Source organism: Conger conger, chromosome 3 (assembly GCF_963514075.1).
Source record: "Conger conger chromosome 3, fConCon1.1, whole genome shotgun sequence".
NCBI lineage: Eukaryota > Metazoa > Chordata > Actinopteri > Anguilliformes > Congridae > Conger > Conger conger.
Genome location: NC_083762.1, coordinates 55205578 through 55232572, shown reverse-complemented (window position 1 = coordinate 55232572; position 26995 = coordinate 55205578). Strand labels below are relative to the sequence as shown.

The following is a 26995-nucleotide window of genomic DNA, read 5'->3' as shown; positions in this document are numbered from 1 at the left end:
TCTGCCCGAGAAACATTTTTACTCGCATATATGTTATATCGCTACAGCTAGTGCTGCTCTAACTTTTATGGATGTTTATAGACAGTGTACATTCCACTTTATAAGACTTAATCTGCTCTTGATGGCAGACCCTTTCACATCCAGGGATGCATTTAAGCAGAACTAAAACTGTTGATGAACGTGTCATTTGTTTATGGGTTAAATAGTACTGCTACAGAACCCTTGACTCAGGCCTACCGCCTTCATGCCAAGTGTAGACGGACATTGGGAATTGAGGCATAAACACTGTGCTGTCTGATTAAAAACTAATCTGTCAGAGTTAGTGGGAGAGATTAATTTTCTAACTGTATTACGTTTTCGGTCTACAGAGCACAAAAATGGTACAGCAAATGGCTACAAAGATTAAATGATACTTATAATGGGTGCCTCATGGCCATGCCTCAGGTTGCAACAGCGAAATCCATGTAGTGTTTTTCATGTTAAAACAAACTGAACTCACAGTGGCCCAAAGGCAGGAGTAACTCATAAGTTACATAAGTGCTCCTCATGAACTCTGGCACAAGCAAATGAGAACTGAGAACTGCTGATTTTCCACCTTCCCTTTGCCTAGGAAGTCCGGTGTGAAGCGAATCTGGCCAATCAGTAGCACTGTTCAGTGAAGTACCAGGAGAAAAGAAAACAAGGGCGGTATTTGGATCCGAGGGTCAGATTTCACAGTTCCTGATTTACAATATAGTTACTCGACAGATGCTTTTCGCCAGAAAGTGCATGATAACACAGTCCCCCAAAAAATGTGTATACTCCATAAGAAGAAAATTTGAATTTAAACAAGCTGTTTGGAGTTCTGTTTGCTTCAGTGTGGCCCACCTTGTAGCCGGAACAAATCCAAGTGCTCAGCACAGACAGCGTTCAGATTGTTGGATCTACCCAGCCAATCAAAACAGAGGCTCACTGATATCAATGAGCCTTAAAGACACAGTCAAACAGCCTGTTCTTGGTAAAGCTCATAAGAGGCGCGGACAATATAGGACTTTTCAGGGAGAGAAGGGCTAGTGTAAGTGGAAGGCTGTTCCACCATCGGGGGCGAGGCTGGAGAAGATCAAGGATGCACTCTCCCACACTCTTGCAAATGCACACACACTCTCTCTCTTTCGCGTGCACACGCACACATACATTCGCACTCTTCACAGTCTCCCTCTCCCCCTCTCCCTCTCCCTCTCCCTCTCCCTCTCCCTCTCCCTCTCCCTCTCCCTCTCCCTCTCCCTCTCCCTCTCCCTCTCCCTCTCCCTCTCTCTCTCTCTCTCTCTCTCTCTCTCTCTCTCTCTCTCTCTCCCTCCCTCCCTCCCTCCCTCCCTCCCTCCCTCCCATCTGACAGCGGAGTAGAGAGTAAATTACCCCGGCCTGCTCTTCAGCTGCCTTTCTCATGTGTAATTAACAACGCTGGCTTTCGGGAGGCAAGCCGCACTAAAAACCGCGCCATTCGACTCAAAAACAATTGATTAGCAAAGCAGATGAGCTTTGCGGATGCATTCAAATCAATCCCAGCACAAATAAAAATGAATAAATCTTGTTAGACCGTGCTCCATGTGAAAAGCCGAGCTGAATGCACAAACAAGATTATTTCTGCTATCTCTCAAATGACTCTATGGAGAGGAATCCTTCCTAAGAGTGCTCAACTGATATGTGTGTGTGTGTGTGTGTGTGCGCACGTGCAAGCATGCGTGTGTGGGCGCATGTGCGTTAATCCCTAAGTCAGCTCAACTAACCCTTTCACTTCATTAATATTAATGATATTCAGCTCGTTTTGCGTTTCTGTGAATAGCAGGCCCATCGACCCATCGCATGGAATTGGCCTACATGTTTAACTGAATTGAGTGAGAGATTTTAGGCAACTGTAATGCATAGATCTCAGAGGCTGGTGTCTCTCACATTAAAACTGCAAGGGATTAACACATTAAAACACAATGGGATGTTGATAAATGTTTTTTCACACAGAGAGGAGAGATGTGTTTGTCATGCTGAGCATGGCTGGGCATGGTTGAGTAACTGCTCGCTTCTATGGTCCATCCTAGATATGACTTGGTCGATATTTACCATGTGAACTACACTTTATGTGGATGACTGATACTTTATGTGAATTGTACCTTATCCAACCTATTCTGTAGTTGTTCTAATGACCTTTGGTATGCACGTATTGTATGCTAATTTGGATAAAAGCACTGGATAAATGTAATGTTCAGCAAAACGATACAAATGCGGCAAAATCAGCCAAATGTGAGGAAAACCTAGAACAGCCTTTGAAAAGTTACAGGAAGCATTAAAGGAGGCCGTTCTGGCCACCCATGGCAATGCAGAGACACATCTCGGACATCTAGATCACAAACATGATCAATTTGAGCCCAGTTGCGCAACTCCGCATAACATCATGCAGAAAGTCTGATCTGGGTCAGTTACACATGCAAAATACTTACAGTTCTTTAGATGGTGGTAAAATTTGAAAAACGCATAAATAAATAAACTCCTGCGGATCCCCAAGAATCGACCATTAAAATTAGCAGCAGATTCAGTTTTAATTAGTAGAAAGTGCATGCTTCCAAAATGGTTAAGTAGTTTAGTTAATTATTATACCTAGATTTGTTCATCCCTAAACTGGGCTTAGAAGGCTGTGGTATTGGGCCTTGCGCTATGTGAACTTGCCTGTGTGGAGTTTGGACGTCCACACCAGATAAATGAGGTAGGTGTGAGCAGGCAGTGCCACTGAAGTGTGGTAGCCATACTGGGTGGGGTGCGGCCTCGGAAGAATAGTAATTAGCCTATACACATCAATTATCTATTTGACTAATAACTGTCACATTTGACCACGGGAAAAATAACTGTGAGAAGATGATGCTTTTGGTGGTTGAAGAGAACAATAGGAAGAAAATAATAGAAAACAAACTGCTTAAAACAAGTTAAAATGTTCATCCAAATAAAATGTAACCAGAAAATACTTAAATAACTATTTCTTATTTAAGTTGGGATATTTAATGTGCACCGTGTTCGTTAATTTTAATGTACAATAGCATGCAGTGAGTGATTCAGTCAGTGCGTGATTCATAGTGAATTAGTGACACTGTAATTCATAATTATAGTGTGAGACAGCCTATGCTGCTGTCAACTTTGTTGGCATGCTGCTCTGAAAGCTGGGCCTGAGTCTTACTGTATCTATGGAAAGGTCCAGGTCTCTAACCTCTATGGTACGGTACATACTTTTAACATCTGTGCCAAGTCTGATGTCAGTGCTGTTTCAGAGGCTGCCACTAGGGGAAGCAGTAGCTTGCAGCCTGTGGCTGTTCCGGCACCAAAAAAGGCAGGGTGACAGAGAACAAACGCATCATTTTTAGGTGTTTTATGATTTTTTGATTGTGGTCTCAGCACATTCAGGCTTCAGGCTACACCTTGTAAAAACACATCTATTCAAAAAAGAATATCATGTGATTAAAACTGCTGAAATGTAATAACAGTACAGAAACGTGCACATAAAATGTCTCAAATGACAAAAATGCCTACTCTGCATCATTTTCCTGTTTAGTAGCACAAGCTTGCAATGTCTCCTGTGTGTATGTTCTCGTTCTCTCGCTCCCCCTTGCTCCCTCTTGCTCCATCTCACTCCCTCTCTCTTGCTCCCTCCCCCCACCTCCTTCAAGCCGAGAGATAGAAGCTGGAGCTCAGTTTCCTACAATCCCTCCTCCTTTCAATGGCAGAAATACCCCAGGCATGTTTTCATACCACAGGACATTAACAGTGCACAGATTGGTGGCTGCGGCGGGAGAGATGAGCCTGGGAATGTTCCCGAACGGGTGGACTCTGCAGGTTATGGAACAATGAGCATGACACCAGCATGGAGGTTGTGGAGTAATGAGCCTGAGAACAGTATGGAGGTTGTGTGGAACATTGAGCCTTGATACATGCTTTGCTAGGCGGATACTCGGCAGGTTATTGGACAACGGGCGTCTGAACATTATGGAGGTAACGAAATGAGTCTGAACATCATGGTTATGGAAGAATGAATTTGAGAATACTATCAAAGTTATTGAACAATGAGTCTGAGAATGTTATGGAGCTTACGGAAGAATGAGTCCGAAAATGTTACAGAGGTTATGGAGCAGTGAGACTGAGAACATTATTGAAGGTTACGTTGATCCTGAGAACATGCATGATTGGGTGGATAGTGGAGGCTCTACATTATGGACTGTGAATGCAGCCTGTGAATGCGGCCAAACTGGCAGATTATGGAAAAATGTCGGAAAAATAAGACCGAGAATGTTACACAGGTATGGAACAATGAGCCAGAGAACATGTCTGATGGTTTGGATACTCTAGAGCAGTGGTCACCTCACCTAGTTTCTTGGGTCTGACTTGGTTGCTGATATTAAGGCCGTAGCTCTCCAGGACCAGGAGTAAGGACCACTGCTCCAGAGTCTATGGGGTCCCAACTGCCCTGGATTCCATATGACATACAGAGCAGAAACCTGGGAACCTACATACAGGAGGTGGCTCTCCAGTACAAGAAGGTGTCATTACAAAAGCAAGGGAACTAGAGCATGTCACATGGACAGCTAATGCCTCAGCGATGGGCACAACAATGATAGCAACGACATCAATTCGCCCATCATTCTAGTATAAAGTAAAAGTCGCTGCAATCAACCATCAAATGTGATAATCGGTGGTGGCAATGATCACACATCAAGCTTGCCTTAATACTAGTCACATGACACAGTCACATGACCCATTCCAGTACACTCAGTAATGCTCATATGCTGCAGGAGGCAGTTCTCGCCCGTTCGATATAAACCTCAGAGAGAAATGTATTCAGCTGCTTAATATTTACTCTGGCTTTCTGCTCCTAGCAAAGACAGACCAATCTGAAGATGTGACTCAGGGTGGCTAGACTTTACGTGGGCAACTGGCATTCACACAGAAGTTACTTGCTTAAATTTTTTACTTAAACAATATGATTGAAAACTTCGCTAACCCTAACGGGGCACACCTCCATGCTAATCATGCCAGTGTCCCCCAAAATAAATAGTGAAGGACCAAAAATAAATAAATAAATAAATAGTCATCTACAAAAATTTTGAGTGTGTTCTGGAAACATTTTTGCTCTGACACCTTGACAACAATATTCAAATAAATAACAACCTCCTGACTTTCCAGCTATATAAAGCAAAGTCTCTTGTCCCTTCTTTCACACACAAGATTGGGGAAAAGGCCCACAAACTAACGTTAGCCTGAAGAACTCTCCAGAACAAACAGTGCTTCAGAATGTGTCTTCCCAGGGCATTGTGGGAAGAGCAAACAACCACTGCTACAGATCTTTGGTGTTGTGCAAACAGCTACTTGGCTGGTTTGGTTTTTTAAGTCATCTCCAGCCTGCAGACTAATGTATTCATCAACAGGAAAAGGCCCTGAATGCATAAATATGTAAACGCCACAGGATTAGCACCTGAACATTGCCCGGAAGTCTTCTACCCAGAGAGCTTAGTGAAAAGACATCAATATTTAAAAGGGCTATAAGCCGGAGGATACAATTTTTTTTAACAAATTGCAAAAGTCAGGACTAATTAAATTCTTGTTTCTCTTACTTTATGTTTCAGTAATTTTGTGCTTGGATAGCCTCTGAGAACTTTAACCAGAGTAGATGTTTGAATATTATGGGACGGATGAGATGACACTGTTTGAGTTCCCTGAGAATGCATGTTTGCCTGTGGACAGAGAACAGGCGACAAACATCCCTTTCACTGACCACTAGTCCTAGAGCCCCCCCTTTTCTTATGATCAAAAGACAAAGCATCCAAGAAGGGTGAAATTCACCACCATGGCAGACTGAAGTTGCATAAAAGGATGCATGAGGTAACAATGTTTGAGTACTCTGAGAACGCACAGCAATGCAACTGAGGATCCAGACAGCTGGAGATGATCTCTATTAGCAATTATGTGTGTGTGCGTGTGCTCGCTCTGGATAAGTGGCCCTTCTACTGCCTGTGTGAACCACAGGCAATACAACGATATGAGAGAGAACATCGCAAACCTCATAACACAAATCTCCCTCATAGAAGCTCCCTCTGAGAACCACCCTGCTTCCCCCATCCAGCGATTCTGGCTATATTAAAATATGATGCTGCCCACCCCCTTTATTTAGCATAGACTCCAGGAGAATGCATTCTGCGCTTAAATCTGTTAACTTTTAATATTCCTCCCTGCAGCAGCCTACGCGCGGCCCTCTGAACGGGTGGTGACAGAACCAGGGCGCTATCCTTTCCAGTAATGAGAAGGAATTTTTCTGAGAAGTCAATTACGAAGAAGAATAAAGCCCTTTATGTTGCACTGAATGGCAAAACTGCCTCCTACGCCTCCAAGCGCTCTCACAAAGCCATCGCTCAGGCTGGGAGCGATGCCGCTTTCAGACCTACAGACAGGCGTGTGCCAGTGCGCAGACAGCCGGAAAATGACAGGAGTTCCAAAATTATCGCGAGAGCTGTGTTCTAGAGGTTTCCGCTAAATTTGGCTTTGAGTGCCAAGATTATGTTCCCTGGATTAACCAGACAGCTTTCCCTGCAAGATTTCTGTAATTGATGGTGTGAAAACAGCTGAAAGGATGAAAGAACAGAGGGATGAGCTTGAAGTGTGAATGAGAGAAAGAGAGAGAGAGAAAGCAAGAGAGAGACTGGAGGGTGGTGTTTCAAGCCTGCCATAACACAGAAAATGACACCAGGCAGAGTACAGGCCCTCTAAAACAGTGCAATAACCCAACAAAAAACACCAGGCAGAGTATGGGTCCTCTAAAAACAGTGCAATAGCCCAGAGAATAACACCAGGCCCATGACAGACCTTTAATAACATTAATAATAACCAAGCTAAGACTCCACACTGAACGGGTCTCAGCTTTCCAGTAACATCATCAGACCACATCCCTACCAAGGCACACTTTTATATTTCCCTCTGTGATGAGATAAGTGGATGAGAAAGATAAATAGAAAGAAAGAGAGGAGAGAGACAGAGAGAGAGAGAGGGAGGGAGATGGAAAGGGAGAAGGGCTGAGAAAGGCTTTGCGATAAAAACACAAAAGAATAGGAAAAGAAAATGAGAGAAAGCATGTTAAGGAGACAGGGAGAGAAAGAGAGCAGAGGGCTTCTGCTGCCGAACAATGAAAGGAAACACGGTAAACAGTTCAGTGTCTGATAAAGCCATGTTTTCACAATCTCCGCCCAATAATCATTAAATGCCATGACAATCCCACAAAAGGCCCTTAAGGTGACCAGTGATCTGGCTTCAACAGCAGAGAAAGCCTTTTCTTCAGGGAGCAGCATGGGGAAACTGCTTAGACAGTGTGATTAATTAAATGTCACTGTTCAGACAGGAAGGAACAAAGCATTGCCGTTCAGGCCGTTTTTAAGCAATCGCCCTAAAACAATAATCCAGGCAAGAGCGTGACAACTTTTTAATAGCTGTAGCTTTCCTCATCTCTGCAGAAGCTTCTAGTATTTATACCATCCAGGGCAAATGTGACATTTGGAGTTCAGCGATAGCAATGAGCACAATGAGCACACACTGTCAGGCATAAGAGGAACACCACAAGGCACATGGGAAGAGCCAAACAAAATGTTAATCACCCTCCTGAACTGGCACGTTTGTTTCAGGTTTCCGTCACAAACTGATTAAAAGGTCATTCGATCAGCCTACTAATCGCAAAGTCCATAATCTACTACCGGTGTCTACCATCACAAGAGCTTGTACTGATTGAAGACTGTGTGTGGGGGTAAAGAACACAAAGGATGCAAATTGAGTAACTAAACAGTCAGGTGACTTGTACATTTCATAGCTGAATTCAAAAGGCCTAACCGAAAAGTCAAACACTGATGTAAAAACAGCACACTTTTCCCTGATCCTGACCCGGAAATTGGTTGATCTCATCATTAAGGACATTCCAACCAGTTAAATGTTCCTTCTAGAAGCTACGAGTAGAAGTTAGAAACTCCCAAACTTTCCTTCCTTGTGATAAAACATGAGCACATCCCTTGTGGAAGTATTTTTTTTTTCTTTTTTTAAAGTGACATATAAATGACCTGTGGGTCCACCTCTCCCCATCTGCCATGTCTGTAGCTGAGGAGCAAGGTGTCTATATCCCTGTCTTCACTTCAGTTTCTAGGCTCCTTTTCCAGCTTCTCCTGATGGGTGGATCCAGGGGGAGAAAAAGGAGCAAGGAAAATAAGAGTAAAAAAAAAAAAAAAAGCGTTTGGAATGAGCAACCTGTAACCTCTGATTAACCTGTGACCCAGGACCCAACTGGGACATGGTAAGACGGGGCTCTGGGAGTGGACTCAGGGCAAGTACAAGTTTTTGTGTTTATGCCTCTCCAAAGCCCTCACAAGTACAGAATATTCTTGAGGCAGATTAGCTGCATGCTCAAGAGTCTGCTTACCGAAGAACTGCGAAGTAAAAATCAAAACAGCCTTACTGCGTGCTTGGAAATCGATACCATAACACCACTGTCCTGTCTGTACAGACTGGATGTGATACTCTAACAGCTTCTTCAAAATAACCCATTTTATCTCTGGGTTTGGAACGCAATAAAGAGAAACGCAAGGGCAGTGTGGAACCGTGCGTTTTGACCTCTTGTTCCACCATTGCCCCATATTTTCTTCACAACTTAATCCTGAAGTCCAGCACACCAGGCTTCTCAAGGTAATCATTCTTCCTGGGCTGATATAGCTTCTCCACAGTTTATACCTGCTTTCCACTTTATAAATTAATCTTTCATTCCCCATTTTTATGACACTCTCCCCATTTGGGTCGTTTAATTGGGCAGAAATTGTGACCGCTGATTCCGCATTGTGCCTGTTCTGACGGGCTACAGCCATCTGTCAGGACGAAGTTAGCAATCACTGAAGTGTTTTTAGCAACGAGGTGGGATTTAAATTGATCAACCTCCTCCCTACATGCAGTCGGCATGCTTATTTCATCACTGCTTCAATAAAAATCAAAACACCAATGCCACAAGTGGATGTTTTCCCATCGAATCACCAACGGGCACAGAGCTGCAGAGGTAAGATGGTTAAATACAGTACAACTCTGGAGTAGAAGACATGAAACGGGTCTCTTGGGCTCACTTGCGGGATATCCCTCAGTTGTGAACATGCGACTTCCCATGCCTCAAACTTGCACAGACCAGCGTCACGACTGGAAGCAGGGAGCAGACAGCGGCAGCAACCCAAATTCCACTTCCCCTCCATTGACTCAGATCAAAATGGGATACAAATACAAAGTGGAAACTCAAACTGTGGTATGCAAGTGCTGCCATTTTTGGAGCTGTTGAGGCCATACTGCGCACTTAATTATGCACTTATTGTTGTTACGGCCATCTGACCCAGCCTCATTGCACTTCAATTTTATTTTCCTTTCTCACTAGACATGAACATAAAATGACTATTTCGGGACCAAAGAGTGTCATTTTTTACTGTAAGTCCCCAAAGTGAAAATGTGTGAGAACTGGGCTTTGTGAAAGGGGAAAATGTATCACTAACACGGTGTTCAAAGCGTAAATCTGTTACCCATGCTCTGTTTGGATAAAGACAGCATATTACCAAGTGACTGTTGAGTAGTGCATTTGGCACGTGCTGTGAACCCCACTAGACTTACAAAACAGGCATCCAAAAGTGCATTCAGATGACAGAAAGGTCTATTGTAATGGTCTTAGCACTGCATTACAGGCAGCTTTCACCCATGGGCCTGGAGAGCTGTGGCCTGAGGAGGGGGGCTGGACTTGGCATGATGAATTGGGAGGGAGGCACAGCAGGTTTACGTGGAGTTTCAAGATGCCTTGAAAATAGTCCCTTCTCTTGAGCCCGAAGGTACTGAGCCCAGTGTCCGACAGCTAAGCCAAAAAGTCTCTGATCGTACAACAAACAGTCCCGTTGACCGATAGAATCTTCTTGGATGCTGCCGTTCTTTTGCAACCATGCACTGCAGACAAGCAATTGATAGAACGAAGTGGCTGTTGTGTGCTAGCTTAGTCATGGTCATGGCTGTGTGGGGGGGTAACAGAGCCATGCAGGAGAGCTACACTGCCACAGAGGTGCCATGGTCTCCCCACGGCCAGAGCAAACTGCTCACACACACACACACACACACACACACACACACACACACACACACACACACACACACACACACACACACACACACACACACACACACACACACACACACACACACACACACGCGCGCGCTACTGCTCATGCTCCACGTGCGAACGCAAAGCATTGCAGATCTCCTCTACGTCTCACATCTGAATTGACCCCACGCATTTCTATCTTAAAACACAACATTAAAATACCCGCATATTTCACCCTTCACAAAATGACTGCAGGCCAGCAGGAAGCAAATTAAATACCATATATTTAACCAATGGCCATTTCCCGGCAATGCTAGAAAGTCACACTGCTTTCGGATATTTTTTTGTTGTTGCATTTCCACACACCTTTTTGTTCATGGCCTAAAATCTGGCTGCTGATAAAAAGACAACCCTTTAGGATGAGAGTTTGAGATCCCTGCAAAGGCAAAAGCAAGTAAAGCTTCTTGAGAGAGAGAATATACAGTGACTAATTTATTAGGTAGGCCTATACACCAGCTTGTTAATGCAAATATTTAATCAGCCAATCATATGGAAGTGACTAAATGTATAAAAGCATGCCATGGTCAAGAGGTTCTGCTGAATTTCGGAGCAAATGTCAAAATAGGGAAGAAATGTGATCGAAGTGACTTTGACCATGGAATGATTGTTGGTGCCAGACAGGGTGATTTGAGTATCTCAGACAGCAGTCTCTAGTTTTCTGAGTTTCCTCCTCCTTGCTGTAGCCAGACCATATTTCATTCCTTCAACGCCAGTCAATCAACTGAGATTTTCTATGGACTTATGGTGACCTGAGGGAAAATGACAAATATTGAATCAATAGATACAGTTTGTTGACTTCTATATTATTTCATGAAACCTGGAATTTTGGGCCAAAACAAATATAAATACAGCAATACTTCAAAAAAGGGAAACTCTGTAATATAAATGGTCAGAGCAATAAAGAGGATGTCGATACCAAAATAAAAATAATATTAAGACCCAAGGGGCTGGAGAGGCTTCACAAAAAGGCTGTTATCAGCTCCTTGGGAAAAAAAGAGGTTGGGGGTGCCAAGACAGAAACTGACCAGAAGCATACATTCACATTCAGGTCCAAAAACACAAACACAATGGGTTTAGGCAAAGAGCAGAGACTACACAGTATCCAAATGTATCTGAACTAGGACTACTGCGACATGGATTTGAGAGAATCAGAACCCCATTTTCTCCCACCCAAGGAAAAAATCAACCTAAATTCAAATTAAATCAGAATGAACAGATGAAAAGCACACACTCACACGCACACACACTAATCACTGCTGTCTGTGAGTCAATGTTCCTCCTATGGATTGTATTGTATGCGATGGCCACTTGTATTGTGGCCCAACACAGAAAAGTGTGACAGCTAACACTCAGTGAAAGCAGTCTCTTCTTCCCTATTCAAATGTATTTAGAAGGATGAAAGTAGACCGGTGCTGCCAGACAAATTTGTCTTAAGTGTTGTGTTAATTAAAGTGGCTGCAATGTCTGCCCCTCAACAGAGTGTAATTAAGAGGTGGGCCATTTTTCCTAGACTCTTCAAAAACCTGTGAACACAGAGGACATTTCAGGGGTCACAGCAACAGAATATACAATTTCTGTTATTCTTCCCTCCAATCCGCAATCTCCAATCTCCGACCTCTCAAAATGATATTAGCCCCGTTTATAGGCATTGGTGAACAAGGTGGTGGCCTAGGAAGCCACCAGAGAGTAGGGGCACCAAAGTGGAGGGAGAAAAAATAATTCTGAAATGATATTACCAATTGTCCCCTGCTTAGTCTAATCAACTGTAAGTCAATTCACTTAATAAACCCACTATGCACCTAATTTTTCAAGCTGTGATCATTTCATGACTCAGTGACACTGCAGTGAACTTATGGGGCTGGCAAACAAAAACTCGAAAATACCCTTTAATGACAGATGAATGCCTTCCTGAGTGCTGAACTTCCCATTGATTGCCCTTTACATACTAAACGTGTATTATATATTATCAAGACAGGCTGATGACCTCATCGGCTGAATGGAAGACATACATATTGCTTTTCTTTGCTAAAAGTGAATGGAAAACAGGAAATTGTAGAGCTATGAAACTTGGCAGGTAGGTTCAGTTACTCCACCACTACTCAGATTATTGCAATGATGCCTATGGCGGCACTGTAAGGCAGCCACATATGTTTTAGGCAATAACCGTTTGGTCTAGAATGAAATTTTCTTCTTTCATGAATTTAATCTAATCTTCACCAGATTTTCCTAATAAAACTGATCTTTTTTGGGGGGGATTTTCCAAATCATGTGTCCATGACCAGTCAATTAATTGTTGTGGGTGTGGCCATTTTTTCAAAAACAGCTGTAACTCGAGAACCCTATAACTGATCCTCACCAAACTTGGAACATATACTGTTTGTAGTCCATGATTCTGTGACCACATCAAGTTTTGGCACCTCTCGGTCAATAGGTGGCACTAAGAAGTCTAAATTCCTATAACTTGTCATCTTATCATTTTACCAATAAGTCTCCAACAGGGTTTTCAGAGAGATGTCTTAAAAAACATGACCGCCATCTGCCAATCAGATATCAACAGCCATTTGACAGGCTTAGCAATGTCCAATGATCATGAAACTCACCATGTATCACCATAGGTCTTTGACATTGTACCACCATGTAAAATGTATAGTCTGCCATTAGGGGGCACTTTAGCAGCTATAGCAAATATGCAAGAATTCAAAGTGCATATCTTGGTTAATGGAAAATCTTATAACTTACATCAGGAGATGAACATCTTTAATGTTGCAACATTAAAATTTTCCACCATTTGGATTTTTTTTCTTCATTTTAATATAATCTTCATCAAATTGATTGACATTTGTCAATTGTTGTGGGCCTAGTCATTTTTACTGACATTTTTGTAACAGCTGTAACTTTTGAATGCTTTATCTGATCGTCATACAATTTCGAAAACTTGAGCAATGGTGACATCTGGGGCAGCATGCCAATTTACATGTAGTTCCAGTAGGTGGTACTACAAGAGGAATATAATTAAATGCATCCTTTACCAATCAGCATAACTCTTAAAGCAAATGACCAAATAACTTGAAACTGTATCCTGTATAATAACCTATGAGCCACATATGAGCATTCAAAAATAGTTTAGAGAAATAGTCAACAAGAAAACCCTTTCCGACACGGTCGTGGTCTCAATGGATCACCCAATTCAGAAATTGGCTGCCATTTTTATTTTATTTTTTTGCAATTGACAAAAATCCCTCCTTGCATACCCAGAGGATAGCACTGTTGCCTCTGAGCAAGAAGGTCCCAGGTTCAAATCTGGGCAGGGCCCTTTCTATGTAGTTTGCATGTTCTTCAAGTGCCAGTGGCGATTTCCTCCAGTCTCTGTGCTTGCCGACTGCTGCTAAGCTGCTTGTACCCCTTCAATTGCTGCTTGCAGCTATCTTTATTATAGAATTTGCTCAGCAGGCTTTTGAGGCGGTGTGGCTTCGTCATTGGGGGAATGACAGGCTCTGCCACCTGTTTCAATGGCGACACCTGTGATGTGACAGGTGAGTGCGCATTGGACTCGAGCTGACCAGCTGCAAAATGTGTACTGAACACAAAGAGATAGAGTCTCGGAGCCCGGCTGTCATTACAATATAATTAGAAATGAAGTATTTGAAATTAAGTATGTGCCGCATCCCTAACCTTTCTATGTCTTTCGAATGCTCAGTGGAGCGTTGTTAGTGCTCACCTACTACCTACTTTAGTGTCACTGTACTTAAATATGCATTCATGAGCGTTTTATTTTGGCCTGATGGCTTTTTACTTGTATATTAGCAGACGTTGAGCAGTGCAAAGACGGACTGTTGCGGTTGGGCAGTCATGATAAGACAGAGCGGAGATCATTGACCAATAACGCGAGCCATCTTGGAGGAGCCTGAGGGTGCAGTTTCCAATGACAGCGGGGAGCAGGCCCTGTTTGCAGCTGCAGCGGCCTGTCTACCTTATGAAACACAAACCCTTTGTGTGTTCTACACACCAGCTCCTGAGCATTTGCTCTAGTCAGCAGTTCAGAGGTGCTCCTACAGTATTCCACCGAGAAGTGCTTTCTCTCTGTCTGTGTGTGGCCCTGTGGCCTACTCCTGTTTAATCTCTAATTCTCCCATTCTATGGCCTACTTCCTTCTCCACCTACTTCACACTTCTGCCACTTTTAGACCCATTCATCCACCTCCTCTCTCTGACCGGGCTACCCTGCCTGCCCTGCCCTCGTGACCATTTTCTCTCTGGGTGAAAGTGTAGTTTCTCCTTCTGCCTCTCGGCGCTGTAAAGAGGCCCTGTATCACTCAGTCTCTCTATGCTTTCAGTATGTGTGGCTGTGATCATATTTGTGTGCGTGTGTGCACATTCGTTGGTTTGATGATGTGCGTGTGCATGCATGTACAGTGGGGCAAAAAAGTATTTAGTCAGCCACCAATTGTGCAAGTTCTCCCACTTAAAAAGATGAGAGAGGCCTGTCATTTTCATCATAGGTACACTTCAACTATGAGAGACAGAATGGGGGGAAAGAATCCAGGAAATCACATTGTAGGATTTTTAATGAATTAATTGGTAAATTCCTCGGTAAAATAAGTATTTGGTCACCTACAAACAAGCAAGATTTCTGGCTCTCACAGACCTGTAACTTCTTCTTGAAGAGCCTCCTCTGTCCTCCACTCGTTACCTGTATTAATGGCACCTGTTTGAACTCGTTATCAGTATAAAAGACACCTGTCCACAACCTCAAACAGTCACACTCCAAACTCCACTATGGCCAAGACCAAAGAGCTGTCAAAGGACACCAGAAACAAAATTGTAGACCTGCACCAGGCTGGGAAGCCTGAATCTGCAATAGGTAAGCAGCTTGGTGTGAAGAAATCAACTGTGGGAGCAATTATTAGAAAATGGAAGACATACAAGACCACTGATAATCTCCCTCGATCTGGGGCTCCACGCAAGATCTCACCCCGTGGGGTCAAAATGATCACAAGAACGGTGAGCAAAAATCCCAGAACCACACGGGGGGACCTAGTGAATGACCTGCAGAGAGCTGGGACCAAAGTAACAAAGGCTACCATCAGTAACACACTACGCCGCCAGGGACTCAAATCCTGCAGTGCCAGACGTGTCCCTCTGCTTAAGCCAGTACATGTCCAGGCCCGTCTGAAGTTTGCTAGAGAGCATTTGGATGATCCAGAAGAGGATTGGGAGAATGTCATATGGTCAGATGAAACCAAAATATAACTTTTTGGTAAAAACTCAACTTGTCGTGTTTGGAGGAGAAAGAATGCTGAGTTGCATCCAAAGAACACCATACCTACTGTGAAGCATGGGGGTGGAAACATCATGCTTTGGGGCTGTTTTTCTGCAAAGGGACCAGGACGACTGATCCGTGTAAAGGAAAGAATGAATGGGGCTATGTATCGTGAGATTTTGAGTGAAAACCTCCTTCCATCAGCAAGGGCATTGAAGCTGAAACGTGGCTGGGTCTTTCAGCATGACAATGATCCCAAACACACTGCCCGGGCAACGAAGGAGTGGCTTCGTAAGAAGCATTTCAAGGTCCTGGAGTGGCCTAGCCAGTCTCCAGATCTCAACCCCATAGAAAATCTTTGGAGGGAGTTGAAAGTCTGTGTTGCCCAGCGACAGCCCCAAAACATCACTGCTCTAGAGGAGATCTGCATGGAGGAATGGGCCAAAATACCAGCAACAGTGTGTGAAAACCTTGTGAAGACTTACAGAAAACGTTTGACCTCTGTCATTGCCAACAAAGGGTATATAACAAAGTATTGAGATGAACTTTTGTTATTCACCAAATACTTATTTTTCACCATAATTTGCAAATAAATTCTTTAAAAATCAGACAATGTGATTTTCTGGATTTCTTTTTTCTCATTTTGTCTCTTATAGTTGAGGTATACCTATGATGAAAATTACAGGCCTCTCATCTTTTTAAGTGGGAGAACTTGCACAATTGGTGGCTGACTAAATACTTTTTTGCCCCACTGTATGTGCGTGCGTGTGCGTGTTTGCTTGTGAGCATGATTGTTGACATCATCTGATAGTGTTTGTGGGTGCACGTATATGTGTATACGCGTGTGCGTGTGTATGTGTATGTGTGCATGTTTGTTGCCTGTGCCTGGCAGTGTTTGTGGGTGTGTGTTCATGTGCACGCATGTGTGTCTCTAATTCATAGTTACAGTGAAGAGGAAGAGTATTGCAGGACAGTCACAGATGGCACAAGGCAGGCACCAATACCAGCAGGTCTGCCAACACCACCTGGAGCATCGCAGTATCCTGTATGCCAACTCCCAGAATCCCCTGCCCTAAAAAAGCCACTCTCCATCACACACAACAATAGCTACAAATAATTCAAGAGAAAATCATTAGCATAAGACCACAGCTGGACTACAGCCACAAATCCATCAACACAGCAGATCAGACAGAGTCAATGGTTGTTCATGATCCCATATTGTGGAAAATGATATTTGCCTTGCTATGTGGATTTTAAAGGAGCTGAAGATAAAAACCCTGTGAAAGTATCAAAATACATAGTCCCCAAGTAAATCAATGCGAACGTATGATGAAAATGTTCATCTATCTAATGCAAATTATTAGATACGGACATATTACTGCAACAAAAAATCCCATCTGGATATGAAGCCTCGACTGTTTTTCCATTCATCCATTTGGCGGGACTATACCTAAGTGAATGTAGTCTTTAACTGTTTCTTTCTGTTGCTTAAATGCTTTGCTAAGTCATTTCAGTACCAAACTAATGTAAAACATGGTAAGCTTCTTGTACAAGGTTCCCTACTTTTTCCAACAAGGTATAATGCGTCATACTCAGGTGACAGACAGTTTCGGAACATTGTTCTGTTTGCATAACAGAATGAATATACAGACTTGCGCAAAACATCCAACGAGCATTTGCATTGCAGGCAAATCTTTGTTCGACATAAATCTGTGCAGAATAGACAATTACAGGATTTGGTCTTGCTATAGATAAAGCTGTAGGCTTAATTGTACTGGCTGATGGGGCTGGTGGGACTAACGGGGCTCTAGTTAACCTACTTTTAAATAGGCTGCAGGTTGGGTAGAAAAGCATTAGGGTGAGTCGTCCTTTTTGGAGAGCTTTTTGGGCATGCTTTGTAAAAACATGCTCTTATATATGTGAACAAAACACATGTGAAGATTCATTTTCTTGACGTTTTGTATCAAAAAATCTGTCTTAATCGAACCATTTGAAAAATGGAAAACTCATGTGGAATTAGAATATCTTTACCATATTTTGTACACAAGTTTGTGCACAAATATAAAGTAGTTCTGGGTTGGTCCTTCACTTAAAAATGTAGATATTCAGCGCTATAAAAACATAAGTCGTTTTGTACTTTTGTGTACACTGTATGTACATGCTCTGACATACACTTGTTCAGTCTCAAATTGCGAAACGGTACAAGCCTCTTCTTTCATTTAAGTCTTCAACTGTGTGTGTGCAGTAAATAGTTTGAAATATTTACACCTTTATAGGACTAGTACAAAATAGGCAGAAATTGCCCTCTAGGGGGGCAGAGTGGAAAGGGTTCATGGACCTAAAAGACGACTTTCACACAGTTGTGAGTTGTTGTACCTGTCAATTTAAAAAAAAGTGGGGGGATTGATTGGCTAGAGAGGTGACACCGTTCTAGAGAGCCCAGACCTGGCCAATGGGATCCAGGTTTACATTCAGCGCAAGAGCCCAAGAACCCCCCAAGCCCCCGCACCCCCTTGACTTCACATTCTTGCTTTTACCCTCTCTGCACTGTCCTGGGTCTAGAACAGCAGTACAGAGACGCAGAGGAGCTGGAAGGGTAATTACCCATAGAAAAACAAAACAACAACAAAAAAAGGAAAATGGAAAGATTCGTTCCATGATGAAACATAAGCGCCTGTACCCATTCGAAAAAAAGCTAGCTGGGAGCCCCGTCACGCCTGCTCCACTTTACGATTTCCCAGAATCCCTTTCTGCTGCACTTATTAGTGGGGAACATGCTGCATGCTGAGTTTCTAAATTGCACCAAGAAGCACTTTTAAATGTGTAAGTGCATATCCAGTGCTCACAGCCACTCACAACTGGCTTTTTACAATAATGTGCAAAGCTAAGGAGGCTTCAGAAATGCACTGCCAATATGTGCATTTCTTCAATAAAAGCACAAACTCAAGTCCAGATCATCGGCTATCTATAAAAAACACTGTAATTTCTACCTGGTGGAAACAAAACGGATAAAAAAAACCCTTTAATAAAAGCTGAGAGTCTGCACTTTAACCACATGAGAGATGTTTGATTACACATCTACAATTGTGGAGTACAGAGTCTAATCAACTAAAATTATGTCTTTGTGCCAAAACATTATAGAGGGTACTGTAAATGTTTATATATGCACTTGTGTGTCTGCATGTGTATACTTCTGTAAATGGGCATGTGTCTGTGCACGTGTATGTGACACATAAGTATGCGCGTGCGCACGTGTATACAGTACGTATACAAACCTATATATACAAATACGTTCAAGTGAGTATGTGTTTGTGTGTGTGAGCATGCATACGTACGTGTGCTTACGGGTGTTTGTGTGTGTGCTTGTGTGAGAGAGTGCAGACATACATGTGTGTATGAGCATTTGTACATACGCTTCTGTGATAGCAAAAAGAGTGTTTAGCTGGTTATTCTGTAGAACAGCTTTAGAGTTTGACTGGCACAGATTTGGAGGAAATGAGCTCTGAATCCTGCAGCGGTGTGCAGTAATGCAGGACCAGAGGCTGCGGCCTTGTCTACAGAGAGCTGTGCCTCTACTCAAAACAAACCGCACTACAGCAGACATCACATAATCCCAGGTAATCAAAAAAAAAAAAAGCGACTTCTAGTTGATTAGACTAAGCAGGGGACAATGCCTCCTGGAGCAATACAGGTGGGGGGCTGGGGCCTCACTCAAGGGTTACCCACCTTTTACCTCACCTGGGTAACAGTCAACGGTTATGTGCCTACCAGGGTTGGGCTCAATTTCATTTCAATTCAGTCCAATACGGAAACAAATTAAAATTTGTAAAAAAATTTTTAAAAAAATCTGTTGATTATTGCAGGCATTTTTCCCAGCCAATTTCATTTTGATGAATTGACCCGGATCCCTGTACCAAAGTATGTGTGAGTAACAGTACTTTTCATACACTGTGCATAAATTCTGGATTAAAGTATGTCATCACTTGATATTGCATTTTTTATATTTTCTAATATAAGTACCTTGATGGTAGAGCTACCTTTTTGAAAAATGTTTACCAAACAATTTTGTAGACCTTCCAGCTCCTTGCGTCCGTTCCTCCTTTCTATTTTGCTCACAATTTTCAACAACCCCTCACTGCTCTCACCCAGGTAGGGCTATGTCAGCCCTCATGTACTCCCATGAGAATGATCAATCACCTCGGTTCATATTAATATTAAAGGCCCAAACACATACGTTTTTGAGCTTTTCACATCATCCCTGGAGCTTTCGATTTGTGTGAGTAAAACGATTGCAATTTTGGACTATGGTCTAACTGCTACTTTTTAAAAGCCACGCCACAACTCTTTCTGAAATTTTTGTGAGCATTTTAGACACGAGTAGCAGGAAGCAGTGGCAGCTGGTGGCCATTCACCTGGGTGGGGCGCTATACACAACCCTAAAACTCTACTATGGATCTAAGATAATAGACAACAAAACATAGATGTAGGTGAATAAATCGACAAACAAGGAATCACAAACCATCTCACAAAGACAAGGCACAGCAACATAATTTCATTATGTTACATTATATTATGGTCTGGGCAAAAATACTTGATTCTGACTGGGTGCAAAGTGGAGGGTGGTTGCCTTAGCGGAGTGCTTAGGAACTGTGTAATGACCACCTCGGAGTGGATTATTCCGCTTTTATATATATGTAGACTATGTCCACTCGCAAGGTGTGTCTTGGTTTTCTATCCTGCCCTTAAGCACATTGCTCTTTCAAGGTTTAGCAATGTATTTGAACAATATTTTACATTATCTACTTTACAGTTACGTTTTAGGCTACACAAAATATTAAAATAGTGTGCTGATGGAAGGACTTGCGAATCCAGGCATAACGTTCTTCTTTCATTCTTTCCTTGTCTCCTACCCAGCAGAAAGTATGAGGAGGGCGGGACAGAAAAGGAGGGTAGAAGATGAGTACTAGGAGTCATTGCCAAGCCAATGGTGGCTGCTCTTGCACTGGGTGGGAATAGAATGTCTATTGGCCAGGGGCGCTAAAATCTGCGCTCTGCCAGAAACAGCAGTCAATTAGTGTGGCACATAGACGTCACCCAAAAGAGAAAACACGTACACAATTGAACACCAATATGTGCAACGGTGCCCCATAGCTGTTAGCAAGAGGCGTGCCCAGCCAAGACTGACACAAATGACAAAACTGACTTTAAATATTATGTTTTCATGTATGTACATTTTATGTCTGGTAAATCGGCAGTTTAGCAGATAGTCACTGTTACTGTAGACGTTACTAATATTATTATTTTATTTTTTTTCCCTGCATTGACAATGCCCCTATTCACCGCCCACCACTGTATGTGGGCCTTTACATAGCCTTCACCCCAAAATGTCTGTCACTCTGGAGAACAGATTTTATGGTTCTCCAGACATCATTTGCATTAATTTATAGTTTGTGTTCCTGGAACCACTGACACAGTTCACCTAGTGAGCTGGCAAATTTTAAATTGCCGAGGCAGAATAACACATCTCTGGAACACATATGTTGGAAATGCTCTTTTGCCCCAGACACTGTTGCATTCTCTGATCATTGAAGTGATTCGATGTGAATACAAATCAGTCCAGAAAGATTCCAAGCTTAGCACAGAAAGTACAATAATGGCTAATGGAAAATGTCATTCTTCATCGGCAATCAGAAATCTGGTGTTTTAATGCCATGCACATTATCCTACAGTAAATAGGTTGTCAAAAAAGACCATGTCAAAAGCACTGTGAACAAACATGGAACATCTGAAAAATCTAATGGGCTGGGAACATTCAATCCGTATTCCCAGCACACAAATCGTGGTGCCCCTGCTCCCCCATACATCTCGGCCACGTAAGCCGAGTATTTCTATAGTGTATCAGCTGAATCGCCCACAACCGTTCTCAACTGAAAAACACCACCGTTTGAATTAAAATCCTCTTCTGTTTTTCAAAGACAGCGATGTCATTTATATCAGATCACGTGCATTCAGCATTTGAGAACATATTTGTGTGTGTGCTTCACTGTGGCTTCCAGCAAGCCATAAATATAGGACAGATACGGATTCTGAAGCTGTGCGGCTATAGGTCCACAGCAGGCAATACCGGGTCTGTGCCATTTCAGCTTTGAGCATAGATAACCTTTTCCACCGCCATTACTCTGGGTATGCTTCACTGATGGATGTAGCACACATGATAACTGGGCACTATGCATGTGGTGTGGATGTGCACTCAGTCATGCAGGAAATGAGAGGAGTGACATGCCTCTCAGGTACAGTGCATAGTGAGTGGTAGACACAGAGAGAGGGAGAGACGCAGAGAGAGGGAGAGACACAGAGAGAGGGAGAGACACAGAGAGAGGGAGAGACACAGAGAGAGTGAAACTGAAAGAGACAGTTAGAGCTGGCGGGTGTGGTCACCCTCGTTCAGCAGGAATGGTTGGTGCCAAAGTACAAGTCGCTTTCGTGTTTCTTGGAAGCATATTTCCTTGAGATGACGATGCTTACCCTCTGTGCTCAGACCAGGGCTGGATGTGAACTTGGCCACGTCCACTATTTTTACAGCGAACTGCTGGCCGGTTTCTCTGTTGATGCATCGTCTCACCACACTGAACGGACCCCTGCAATGGAAAGAGGGAGAGAGGGAGAGCGAGAGAAGAGGGTTAAATTTCCTGAATCTCACCGCTGTCACCACACCTTGCATTCAGCGTTCCATTCAACACACAAAATGCCACAACGTCGCATACAAATATCTATTCTCAATTCAAACCATCAATCCTGTTCCCTCCAGCGTGTGCAGTGTTTGCGTAATCAACAAACAATGAAAACTCAAACAGGGAGGCTCATTTAGCTTCGGAGAGTCTGGTGTGTTTGTCTTCTAATTGAACCATTGTTGCTGCAGTCTTGCCAAAAAGCTCCAACTACCAGCACAAACTACAACCTTTAAAATAACAACAGAGATCACAAACTCCAGCCCGAGAGGGCTGCAGTGTCTGCTGGGATTTGGTGCGCTTCAACACTTCAGCTTCTTTTAAGTCGGCGCTTGGCTAAAGAGTCAACAAACCAAATTTCCAAAGCCTAAATGTGCTATCAATTTAACGGAAACAACAAAAGACCCACAGAAGCTGCAACCCTCAAGGACTTTCCGTTTGAGATCCCTGACTTAGACATTACCATGCTCTTCCAAACAGACCCTAAAACAGCATGGTTTAATTGCAAGGCAGATGTTTCTTTTTGTACCCCGCAAAATAACAAAGGTTTAACAGCCTTATTTGTTTACCTGCCAAGTAGCCGTAGTTGGTAAGATATCTTGTCATGAAAAGGGCCGCGGTTTATTTACACGTGCTGTATGTGGGTGGTCAGTTGTTACAGTGAGATGATGTCTTACAGGATAACAGAGATTAAGGTTTCATTTTCTGCTTTTATCACCACCCAATAACTAATAAGTTGAGATCAAGTATTCAAGTATGTAGCCCTCAGGAAATAAAACATTTACTACTATTTATATTACAACTCTATCAATTTATATTGTGCATTTTTGCAACAAAAAATCTGTGTTTTCCAGCCTGGCTGAAATTGTTACCTGGGGTCATTTTTAGAATGAGAAACTATTATGCATTTGGTCCACTGGACAGTGACATTATCATATTTCTTGTAGTATGTGGATTTCAAAAATGCAAAGAAGGTGAGGTCCACCCACACTTGTTTTACCACCCATGTTACAAAATAAGGAACTGTTGTCGCTAAAGAATTGGCATCTCAAAATAGGTTATACCCTGAAAAATTGGATCACTAAATTAACTTGAAGAAGCAGAGAGATTAAAACCAAAAATGTGATTTCCAAAGAAGATGACAAATTCAAAATGGAGTCACCCCAGGAACGCCCACAGAAGAATTTCAGACCAGGCATAATCAACAGAGTGTCTTGGCGGAAGCATCTGCTAATTATCCTGATATCCTGTTAATGCAGTTCAGGGAGAGCCTCTGCTTTCCCAAACACAACCTGCACAAACAGATGGACAGTGGGCTAAAGCTGCTTTACTGTCAGAGCGGTCAGGTGGTGTGGCACGTTGCCCAGACCGGGACCACCGTGTAGCCAAACACTGCCTGTACCTCCACCCACGGAGTATGAATACAACCTGCCCCTTTATCCAACTAAATAGTGCCTCTCCCTCTATCAATGCTGCACCCTCCAAAAAATACTGTCCACCCCCAGCTTCTACCCAAATGTGACTACCCCTCCATCTACCTTGGCCACACCAAAATACTGTAGGTGTTTTCATCCTCCTGGCAATGCCATCCACTCAAATACTGCTGTCAATACAGATACTCCACCACCTACTCTATGAAGAATTCTTCTGTTTGATTAAAATCTGGTTAGTTGCTGTAGATTCCAGTTGCGTTTCAGGAAAGGAAAGAGTCTTATCAAAATTCTTCGTTACAAATCTGCATGGTTTTACGAGCGTCTCCAGTCTAACACAAATTATCATTGAGAATGTCATAGTTTAAAGACAATTTCTCTACCACTGGGCTATCTAGGATGAAAGGCTTCATGCATGTGAGAATTCACTCCTACATCAGACAATGCCATTCCTTCCTGGCTAGATCAATGTCTTTTCACATATAATAATTTCTATGCAACCAAGGTTTCCTTCTGATGGCTCTAGATGTCCTCCCATGTCACGGGCCATCTGTTGGTTGAGATTTACATGGGAAAAAGGTATTAAAACGTCAGACATTAACATGATGAACGTGGGAGCCCTTAAAAACAGATCACAAATGTTTTACTTCAATAAGAAACAAAAATATACAAAAAAAAACACCAAAATCCGACACCTGTATCCATCAACATACAGCCCTTTCCTCTGTCCAGCCAAAAACTACTTGTCCCTTCATCCTGCCTCTACCCAAATTGCCTCCTTAATCCATATAGCTTCCAACCAAATTCTGCCTTCAAAATAAAAAGGCCTTGTACATTTCCTACTAAATAAAAGGCCCTGCACATTTTCTGCTCTGGGCCAGAGATCTGCAGTGGCAGATATGATGGAGGTGACCGGGCACAGTCCTCTGTGCAAGACTACGATAGTGGCACATTGAGCCAAAACTTGAGCATTCTGTAGAGAACAAGCCGGAAAGCAGGGACCTGCTGACATACCTCCAAGGGAAAATAACTCATATCAAGACAAAGCACCTGTGTTTAACCCCAACGATGTCTGACATAGTATATCTCACAGACACAGGCCCACTTTTCCAGAGGCTTAATAACTTGCGCTGTGACAGAATGCCTGCATGACTGAACAGTGAGGAAGACTGGGTGAGGGGCAAGGAGGGAGGGAGGCAGGAAGACAGGGTTTGAGGGAAAAGAGGGAGGGAGGGAGGAAGAGAGAGGGAATATGGGGTGAAAGCAATAATGCTGAGTAAGGTCTAATCAGTTCCACCTGCTTTTAATCTTTTTGGATGACCAAATCCATTTCGATCCACAACCTTCCCTCTTCAGACTCCACTGCCGACCCCGTGGGAGTGAGTCAGCACTTCTTACAATGGGCCTGATACCTAACCACTCAGGCAATCAGAGAGCTGCACAGGGGTGCTGCCCATGGGCTGTGTAGAAACAGAAGGTGTGGCGTATAGGCCCCACAATGATAAACGCGCATGCGCGCACACACACATCCACTGACTCACAGCTAAGACCATCCCACTGGATGCAGGACGCAGTCGAGGCCAACACAGCAGTCGGCCCTTGCATGCGTGCCGCATACCAACCCTAACCACTCTATTCTGCAGCACCGGTGAAGCAAAGCGGCATCAAAGTTCAGAGCAGATCAGGACTGTCAAGACGGTGTTTTCTGCCCCAGTTGCTAGGCTAATTACTGCATGCAATTACTGCCAATTTTTTTGTTGTTACATTTCTGTAAATAATACACAAGACTGTCTTTGTTCCCTGTACCCAATTACTGTACCTAATTAGAACCGGAGAATCCATTTGCAGTCAGGGCTGTGTAAAATACAAAAGACACTCAGGGCAGTTTGCCCCTGCTGGGGGGTAGACGGTGAAGAGAAGCAGGAGGAGGAGGAGGTCACTGGAGAGGAGTTACAGAAAGAGGCGCTAATGGTTAACGGAAGTGCACTCCACTTCACGGAGGGAACGGGGCACAGGCCAACTCATGCAGCAGGAATTCTAATGAAGAAAGTGAGCTGTCAGAAGGCGACCAGAAACAAACAATCCTGTTTCTGCGTAAGCCGTATAGGCGGATGTCCTGCGCAAACACTTGGGCCGGCCTTCTAGGAGAGCTTCGACAAACAAAGGCTACTTCAGACAGAGCTGCTGGCTGCCAGGAAGGCCCCCTGTAGAAATCGCCGGAAGGTGAGGTCAGGAGTGAGTGGGAAAGAAAGAGATGGTGGGAGGAAGGGGGGTTAGAGTGAGCGAGCAAGCGAGCAGTGAAAATGAAAAGGAAAATGAATAACAGGGAGCTGCAGAGAGAGAAAGAAAGACAGTGAGAGAGAGAGAGAGAGAGAGAGAGGGAGTGAGAGAAAGAGAAAAAGAGAGAGCTTCCTGACAGATGGGAATGATTACAGTATGCAAGATGATAGCCAGGTCATGTGGTCAATGGCAAGCAAATGGTGAAACTCAGAGTGGCCTTCAGAGGAAACATCTAAGAGTCCAGAAGTGAGGGGCTGAAGCTGATGGACACAGCAGTGAGTTGGCCAGTAATCAGAGGGTCAAATGGGACCGCCGCTGGAGACTGAAACCTTCCATCTTTCACCAAAATGTTTCTTCCCAAGCTGGAGATTATGTCCAGAGTAACCAGGAATACCAAGAGGTGGAGGAGACCATTTCTTTTAAATACTACTTGTACACAGGGGTTATATATTTTAATATATTTTTTTTTTACTTCTGCAAAACGTTGTTTAAGCTTAAAATAAAAAGACCTAATCCATCAAAATCAGGCGTATGGACCCCAAAATGTATTTTGAGTTTTAGAAACTCATCGAAAGAGGAGAACGTAAGCTTTATAACAATATTTCTTATCTCTCTACTCCAGATATCAAGGGAGTTGTGTCCCATTTCATTTTGAGTGCCACCAAACCATGTTTTTGAGAAAGACGGCTTCAAAGTTTTGTTGTGAGTGTTACGTGAGGCTGGGAGACTACCAATACTGGACTAACAAAACTCAGGGGCTATAACTTGTCATCTTATGTACAAATCCTTTAAAACTACATCTTGACATTAAGACATGCAAACCATGAAAGCAAATACATTAACATGTAGCCACCAAAGCTGATTAAGAAAGTCAAGATATTGTTCCACAAAATGAAGATGAAAGCCTAAAACAGCCAACATCGACTTACATGTACGTGAAATTGGCTGTCGTGACTTACGACGGATTCTGATAGAACGGGTCACAAATGCACCAAACAAGAAAACGTTGCTGAATGCTGCCGAACTGCAAACTGATAGATTACACTTGTGGAGCCTGTTAACCATAGCAATCCAAATTTAGGATG

General features: G+C 43.1%; 1 protein-coding gene across 15 annotated transcripts in view; it reads right to left on the bottom strand.

Annotated features, from left to right (window-relative positions):
• The window catches only part of LOC133124929 (peripheral plasma membrane protein CASK), a 166170-nt gene that overhangs the window by 77642 nt on the left and 61533 nt on the right, over positions 1 to 26995 (bottom strand). For all 15 annotated transcript variants that reach the window (XM_061236518.1, XM_061236509.1, XM_061236511.1 and 12 more), the window contains exon 2: positions 21998 to 22110. In XM_061236518.1, the coding sequence (XP_061092502.1) occupies positions 21998 to 22110 (113 nt within the window). The remainder of the gene's footprint in view (positions 1 to 21997; positions 22111 to 26995) is intronic.